Raw genomic sequence first — 9,132 nt, 5'->3', positions numbered from 1 at the left:
ATAAGCATATTATATATAATAATGTATTCTAATTTACATGCAGTTTGCATTAAATGGACATTAATATGTTACTGCTTCACATTCACCTCAATTTCAGCTCTTTTAGTTTTATATAATTATATATATAATAAAGACTTAAGCCTTCCTGTGTGATGTAGTGCATTTTTATGCTCATGCAGTGCTGGCCATGCAGCACTGGCCATGATTTCCTCTATTAATTCTATTTAGCAGTCAAATTTTGTGCTCCAAATGTTCAGGACATTTGAGTAAATTTTCCTTATCCTCCTCTCGTTTAACCCCTTATATGGCCATGGCTCACCTTTCTTTCCCTATAAACTTCTACAACCTAAGAACAGCTCAGCCAGTTTGCTTTGAAGTCCCTGTAGTTACTGAATAATAAGCCTTAGTAAGTAATAGGCCTGGAATTTTAAGGGGTTTAAAAGCAGCAGTGGTCAATTTTTTGTTTTTGTTTCCAACATCATTCAGTGTTTAAGAATGCCAGGAAAATCACTTTATAGTAGCATAGTACGTGCAGGGGCTCCCACCTGCTCAGATTTTGCGTGACTGTCCTCCAGTACATGATGTACAGTGAAAACACATCACAATGAAATCGTTAGATAAAATCACACAGCTGATGGCATCACATTTCCAGCATTTCAGGTCTTTTGAAATACTGTCATGCATCACTCTACTACTGCTGTGATTGGGATACAAAATGTAATACAAACACTCTCAGCCTGGGTCAGGAGCTTGCCCCTCACCAGCAGACCAAACACACACACACACTACATGCTGAATACACAATGTTTGCCTTGTGCAGTAGTCATAAAAGTAAAGAGTGTTGTCCCCTATAACTAAGTGCTACTGAGAAAGGGGGAGGGTGGTTAGGGTTGCACAAGAAGCTTAGTCACACTGGAAACAGTTTTTATTGATTTTTATTGATCCGTAATCTCCAAAGGAAAAGACAAACTTGTGACATCACAGCCCGTCCCATTCTCCCCATTGGACAGGCTGTAGGCGTTGGCGAGTTCTACAAAAAACCTTTCTGGAGCAGAGTGACTGATTTTCACACAATATCAGGGTGCTGACCTGTTCCCCACAGCTTGGCCTTGGCTGTAGAAAAACATTCTAGAAGAATTCAACCACAAAACAACATCAGGCGATAAGTAAGAGCCTCCAGCGAGGAGGACACACACTGTGTTTGTAAATATTGCGCTTATCATGTCTACTAGGTCATGTGTGCTGTCGCAAATGACGTGAAGCACAAGAACGGGCAGGTACTGAGAGTGGTTTTGTTTAGCGCACAGTGCACAGAGCAGCAAAGCTATACAGATATTCATGTAAGATACCTGTCTGCACACATTTATTCTGAACAAGACTTGCGTCAGTGTAGTGTTCAATCATCATTTTTGTAACAGTACAAATTGAATGCACTGTAATGAAATAACAGTCCAATTTTAATGACGGTCCAAATTTAAAAGGTATATTTTGACTGATTAAATATTATGAGATCACCCATGTGACCAGAAAGATGACATCACACTTCCAGATAATCCAAATTACACCGATCAGGCATAACATTATGACCACCTCCTTGTTTCTACACTCATTGTCCATTTTATCAGCTCCACTTACTATATAGATGCACTTTGTAGTTCTACAATTACAGACTGTAGTCCACCTGTTTCTCTGCATACTTTATTAGCCCCCTTTTACCCTGTTCTTCAGCGGTCGACCCCCATGGACCCCCACAGAGCAGGTACTATTTGGGTGGTGGATCATTCTCAGCACTGCAGTAACACTGACATGATGGTGGTGTGTTAGTGTGTGTTGTGCTGGTATGAGTGGATCAGTCACAGCAGTGCTGCTGGAGTTCTTAAACACTGTGTCCACTCACTGTCCACTCTATTAGACACTCCTACCTTGTCAGTCCACCTTGTAGATGTAAAGTCAGAGATGATAGCTCATCTGCTGCTGCACAGTATGTGTTGGTCATCCTCTAGTCCTTCATCTGTGGTCATAGGACGCTGCCCACAGGACGCTGTTGGCTGGATGTTTTTGGTTGGTGGACTATTCTCAGTCCAGCAGTGACACTGAGGTGTTTAAAAACTCCAGCAGCACTGCTGTGTCTGACCAACTCAGACCAGCGCAACACACACTAACACACTACCACCACGTCAGTGTTACTACAGTACCGAGAATGACCCATCACTCAAATAGTACCTGCTCTGTGGTGGTCCATGTGGGTCCTGACCACTGAAGAACAGGGTGAAAGGGGGCTAACAAAGTATGCAGAGAAACAGATGAACTACAGTCTGTAATTGTAGAACTACAAAGTGCACAAAGAAGGTTGTCATAATGTTATGCCTGATCGGTGTATATCACAATACACTGTATGTACAAATGCAATGTATTATGATGTAATAAGTGTCCTAATTTTAAAGGTGATTTTTGGCTGACAGAGTATTATGAGAGGATATAGAGTCGTGTAAGAAGATAGATGTTCATGAGAAGTCAGACAGGATTCTTTCCCATATGTAACATGTATTAGGAGGCAAAAGGTGAAAAGGGTTGTGGCCTTTGACTCCAGAGAATCAGGGATGTCCAAAGTTTAGACAATAAGCTCAAAATAGCACGCTGTATTAGTGTAAATGTGGCTCACGTCTGTCATGTTCCAGACTGAAGCTGGACAAGCTATAGATGTATGAGAGGTAAAACAGACTGACTGATATTTTCTTCTCATTTATAAACTTGAATTTCCTAACCCCCATAAATTACACTGTTTTGGCTATTCTACTTATCTAAATATTCTCAGGCTACCATAACAGTGACATAAATAAGAGCCAGTAGCAAATATAGGTCATAATTATATAAGCCTTTAAAACATTTTCTTTCCCACATTTTCCTCTATGCCCTTATATGGCTTGTTATCATTGGCCAAAATGGTCAGGACGTCAGAACTTCAACTGGTTTTGGCAAGAAACATGAAACCATCCTTTTCTGTGTCATTCTGCATGGTGTGCCGTATTGGGGCTTGGAAACAAATCACAAAACCCATGTGATAAAGTTTAACTGGTATAGTAAAAGCTGGTCACATGTGCTGCTTCATTAATTATATTCGCCAGTAATTGTAATCCACTCACTGAGTCCCGTGGTCCCACTCGTGGACCTGGTGTTGTGTCCACATGGGACATGACGTCCACCAAAAACACTCAGGCAAAATATTTTTGTCCAGGTGAAAATAGGACATTGTGTGTATCGCGCTCTTTCACACGCTCCCATGACCTGTAGGTTGGTCACCCAAAACTGTCAGGTGGGCTCTTCTTTCTGCTGATCTGGGTGCAGCTCCCTCATCCACTCACTGTTCTCGGAACAGCACATCTGGTCTCAAATCAGTGTGAAAAGTACAACTTCAACTCAGATCAGATGTTCTTTTAATCCCCACACACACACCCCAGATTTGCCCACCACCGCCGGATGCTTTACGTCAGGAGGTGTTACGGTGTGCGCGTGCAATAGCGTCACTGATATGGGGCGGGGCCAGTGGCTGGATATAAATATACCGGCGTTGAGACTCATTTAAGGATTTCATAAGCAATACGACAGAGTTCAGCTGTGAAGCGTCTCTTAACCGGACAGTTCAGCTTCAGTTTGGGTTTCTTCTCCGTTTTCTTTCAGTTTTAAATCGTTTAATTCGTCGTTTGGGTCAGTGAGCTTTCACTGAGGGCTGCTGTCACATCCACAGTGCTGTTACTTTCCTGTGAACGGACAAACTGAGAGATGTTTCCAGAAGGCAGTACTGGGTAAGAAACTCACTCTGTCTGAGTGCTCAGAGTCTTTACTTTATAGTACTTTAACAGTATTTCATTCGTTCATTCGTTCACTCATTCATTCCGTTATTCACTGAGGCGCTGCTTTCACTTTTGTTGCCTCAGTTGTGCTGGAAGTTTTGGGGCACGTGGCGAGGCTCGCGCTGTCTGGCTTCTGGAAGTGACGTGTATAACCTATATATACATGTGTGCAATCGTGAGAATATCTTCCAGTATAATTCGTATTCAGTTAAAGGGGAATTCCACCGATTTTTCAAAATTTTAGCATAATCCAGTCACTGAGACGTAAACAAAGTCATTCAGAGTGGTTTGGTGTGAAATGGCTCACTGTAGAGAAACGTAACACAGTGGTGGTGATAGGAACCAGAAAAGCAACGTCTACAACACAATTAGTCATTTTATTTTCTATACAAAACCACCAGTGAACCTACACGTGTCTTCTCAGTTTTTACATGTAATGTTAAAGATGGTAAAATGGTGAAAAATCTGGAAAAAAATTCTTTGGGGACTATATTGCCATACAACATCCTGCATGTACCTCTCCTCCATGAATAAGTTTTAAAAATTACATCTAAGGCCAGAATCTCATCTCAAAACTACCGTAAAGCAATCTCTCAGACATCAGGCAGCATTTCATAATCATTCCATGCAATAAATTTGTGATGTAGCTTTCAGAGGTATTAAACTCTTCAGACGTCTGGTTCCCATCACAACTGCAACTCTGACTCAGTAAGTTTCTCTACAGTGGAGTGGAGTGAAGTGGGGTGGGGTGGATGGGGGGCAAGTGTCCAGCATGATGGTCCTGAGGAGTCAGATGTGTTGGAGAAGAAAAATTGCCTAACCATGCAGGAATCTAGCCCTCCAGGACCAGAGTACCTCACCTCTTCTGTACAGTATCCTTCTTTCTGACAGTGCTCCATTGTTCTTTGCAAATTCAGTCTCTTCTGTAGTCAGTTTTGACTTTCAGTGTGATTTATAAGGGTTATTTTAAGAAAACTATAATAAGGTACCAATGCCACACATGCAGTATTGCATCCTCATTAGGCTGTAGGCAGTTTATTTTGGTCCGTCAGCATGAGGAGGCTCTTGCCCTAAATAACTGAGAAAGGAGAGTTGATGGTGCAGACTGGATCAGGTTTCAGAATGGTCGCATGTTTCTGGGATATTTTATTGGTTGTGACATGCAGATACACTGTATGTATTCCGACGTCCCTTCTAACTAGTGAAGTCAGCCAATTTAAACTGCACCCATGTCTGACACAAGCGTTTGATTTCAGGCATGCACCTTGTATAATCTCCATAGAAAAGCATTGCCAGTAGAATGAGTCACTCTGTAGCAGTCTTCCTTATAAGCCTAATCATGCCCAGTGCCCAGCAATGGCTAGAGGGGTATAAAGCCCCTCAGCATTGGGCTTTGGAGTAGTGGAACTTCATTCTCTGGAGTGATGGAGCTCCATCCAATACTTTTGGGATGAATTAGAGTGATCCAGAACTAATCCTTCAACATCAATACCTGACCTCACTAATGCTCTTGTGCCTGAATGCGATCAAATCCTCACAGCAATGTTCCAACATCTAGTGCAAATCATTCCCAGAAGAGTAGAGGCTGCAGGAAAGGGGGCACAAATTCCCTATCAGTACCCTTGATATCAGAAGAAAAGGATAAAGTATCTACAAAGTTTTGGACATATAGATGGGAGTGACTGTTTACACTAGATTATGCTTCATATTGTGTTAATGAGGCATGTTGTGGGTAGGTGGGGAGTATGTGTACATTTATATGCTTTAGAGTGGTCAGGTGTCTGTCTGACCTTTCTGGTCGGGGTGCAGGACTCAGCTGTGACTTGAAAAATGTGGAAAATCACATCACTACACAAATATCCATGCGTGGGTGAGGCAGAGAAAGGCCTGACTGTATGCAGGCCTACACAGGCTGTGCATTTCTGAGGTTTCATTAGAAACGTGTGTTGGATTAGTTACACATTTTGACATGTGAGCTCTTGGTCAATTACACACCCTTGCCCTTCTCTTTCTGTGCAGGTACAGTTACGAGGAGTGCAGGGCTACAGCTGACTGGCTGCTTGCTCAGACCGCAGTGCACCCCCTGGTGGGCATTGTTTGTGGCTCAGGCCTTGGAGGACTTGCTGATTTGCTGAAAGACCAAGTGGCCTTCAACTACAGAGATATCCCCAACTTTCCCCAGAGCACAGGTTAGTGTGTATATACATTCTCCATTTTTAGAATAATCAGCAGTGTTTGATTGGTTTTAGTCTGACCATTTATTTAGCAGCTGTTCATTTACTGCTTGGTGACCTATGGCTGTGACTGGTGTTTGTGCTTCACTCTGTCCCAGTGGAGAATTTCACAAAGCAGTTTTGAGCGAGCCAGATAAGCCAAAAGTCACAACAGCTGAAGTTAAGATCTTCCAGCTGACCTGTTTTATTATTTAACAGTACAGAAAAGCATAACATTTGTTTTGGTAGGGTTATAAATGCAGTAACAAAGTGCTCTTCTGAAGTTCTGCACTAAACATTCTGTTCTTCTTGAGTACAATAAATGCATCATCAAATATTTGTTTAAAATATGAGTGACATCTAAGCATCCATCATGCCAATATTGTTCTAAACAATATTCTGACAATACCAATATAATTTTGATATCATCATGCCTATTTTGTTACTGTAGCACCTTTTGTGTCCTCTTAAATGGGAGCTTGCTCGCTCATTCATTCTTCCATTCATTCATAACAGTGCATGGTCATGCTGGGCGTCTGGTGTTTGGGACACTGAAAGGGAGACCATGCGTGTGCATGCAAGGACGGTTCCATCTCTATGAAGGATATCCCATCCAAAAGGTACAAACATCCCATTATATTCCCATTCTTGAACTTAGAAGTCCCAGTTATACCTACAGATCCTCAGTATAGTGTATCAACTTCTGATATCTCTTCTAAAGTAGCATTCATGTTTCTCAGACTGTGTGACTCCACTATACAGCCTAGAAGGCAAAACATCTATGCAAATGTTTCACATCATTGGCCAAACAAAATTGTATTGCTTATTTTTAAGAGTAGCTAGTGCTGTTCTAAACCTCTCTTCACATGTTTAGTATAATGTATCTGGTCCTGTTCTAGATCACACTCCCCATGCGGATATTTAAGCTGATGGGTGTGGAGACTGTGATCCTCACCAATGCTGCAGGAGGCTTGAATCAGGACTACAAGGTGGGAGACATCATGATCATCAAAGACCATCTAAACATGCCTGGATTTGCTGGCAACAACCCACTGGCTGGGCCTAACGATGAAAGGTGTGTGGACCCATTAAAACACAGAATGTCTCACAAGCTATTCTCCAAAATTTTTTCAACTTTTACAGTACCCTGAGTCTTTTAATGCAGGACTCTTCTTATGCAAGATCAGTGCTATTCCTTTAAAAATAATTTAATAAGTCACTCTGTATTGCAAAACCTTTTACACCTGTTTGAATGAATGAGTAGGTCAGGATTTGTCACTGCCATCAAAAACTGTTTGACATGTAACCAAGTGTAATAACTAAATCAGTGGTACCATTTAAGCAAATGTTTATTTTACAATATACAGATTTTATTGCAGTCTCCTTATGCAAATTTAGTGCTACTCTAACGCTACCCAACATTACAAAAAGTGTCACACCTGCTGGAATAAGCAATTAGGTCAACAAAGGTTTACTGCATTCTGAACCTCTGCATCAGGCACTTTGTTTTTTAAAAATAAAGCATTTTTCTTCTCCAGGTTTGGCGTGCGGTTCCCCTGTATGTCTGACGCATACGACCGGGAGCTGCAGCAGTTGGCCATGGATGTGGGTACTGAGCTGGGTTACAAGGACTTCCTCAGAGAGGGAGTATATTGTGTTCTCGGGGGACCTTCGTTTGAGACCATCGCAGAGTGTCGCATGCTACACAAACTCGGAGCTGACGCCGTTGGTGAGAATCTCACTCTGTGGTAGTGGACAGAATGCAATTAATGAAGTGTTTTCTTCCTCCGTTTACAGACCCAGAGAGCCAGCAGCAATTCTAGACCTAAATTTTCAGGGCATGCAGCGGTTTTAGGTTTGTAGCCCCTGCAGTAAGGGTTGAGGTTATGACTACTAGGGATAGTCATTTGAAGCTAAGGCTCTTAGCTGACAAATTAAGCCAGGGTTGCTAACTTAATAATTAATGATTTTAACTTTTGCTTGTAAATCATGATGAAAAATACTACTCTTAAATACTGATAAATAAACCCTGAAATGCATAGGAATGACTCGAATATTACACATTATACATATTACACAACACTAGTGGATGCAAATCTAAAGCCACATCGTGCCCTGAAACTGCAGGTCTATATCTGCTTCTGGCTCATATTAGATACACAAACCTGCTTCTTACTAGTTATTTGAAACCTATTGAATACTGGCATCATTTTACAATAACTTTTTATACACGTATCTGTGACCAAATCAATCTTATGTACAACACTCACTATTCTTCATACACTTCATCACATCAAGTACTTAATTGTCTCTGCTTTGCTCCATCAGGGATGAGCACAGTTCATGAGGTCATTGTGGCTCGTCACTGTGGCATGCGGGTATTTGCCCTGTCCCTGATAACCAATCAGGCAGTGATGGACTACGACAGCGAGGAGAAAGCCAATCACGAAGAAGTTCTCCAGACAGGCAAACGGAGGGCGGAGCAGCTGGAGAGGCTTGTGTCCACCATGGTCACTCGCATAGAGTACAACAATAACTACTCTTAAATTCCAGTCAGGTCAGCTGAACTCTAAAATGTGTCCTCTAAATGCCAAAGCAAAGTATAGCTGAGCTGATCAGAGATCAGAGCAGCACTTCTTTGGACAGGAGGCTACAGTGCTGTGGAACATTCAGACAATAATAGCTAAGTCATTATGGCCATTAGGTAGTGCAAGAAAATCATGTCCGTTTCTTTTCTACGTTTAGTCCATTGCAGCATGTTTCGGTATGAGTGTGGTGTTCAATTGCTCTGCAACACTACCTAGAGGCAACAGCTCTGGCCAATAGAGATTAATGTACATTCCCTTACCAGGCAACACCAAATGCCAGGCTGTAAAAATGATGTAAATGTGTCTTATTGTTACTGATCTTTTTATGTACATGTCCTGATTTAAATGTGAGAATTGGTTGTAAATTGTTGATTGTTGGTCATTGTCCTAAAATGTACAGTATGTCATGGATCATTTGTCTATTACTTGTCTCTTTTTATCTAACATTATTACTAAAGTTACTTATTTATTATCTGCGCC

General features: G+C 41.6%; 1 protein-coding gene across 1 annotated transcript; it reads left to right on the top strand.

The window, feature by feature from the left end:
• Positions 1 to 3,565: 3,565 nt before the first annotated feature.
• On the top strand, positions 3,566 to 9,124 carry pnp5a (purine nucleoside phosphorylase 5a). Its single transcript, XM_036562103.1, has 6 exons — positions 3,566 to 3,803; positions 5,871 to 6,040; positions 6,581 to 6,684; positions 6,964 to 7,139; positions 7,603 to 7,793; positions 8,393 to 9,124. Exons 1-6 carry the CDS (start codon positions 3,781 to 3,783, stop codon positions 8,608 to 8,610), a joined length of 882 nt encoding a protein of 293 aa, XP_036417996.1. The 5' UTR covers positions 3,566 to 3,780; the 3' UTR covers positions 8,611 to 9,124.
• The last annotated feature ends 8 nt before the right edge of the window (positions 9,125 to 9,132 follow it).

The sequence above is a fragment of the Colossoma macropomum genome, unplaced genomic scaffold, assembly GCF_904425465.1.
Source record: "Colossoma macropomum unplaced genomic scaffold, Colossoma_macropomum, whole genome shotgun sequence".
NCBI lineage: Eukaryota > Metazoa > Chordata > Actinopteri > Characiformes > Serrasalmidae > Colossoma > Colossoma macropomum.
The sequence above is the reverse complement of the archived record's forward strand: the minus strand, read 5'-3'. Positions and strand labels throughout refer to the sequence as shown.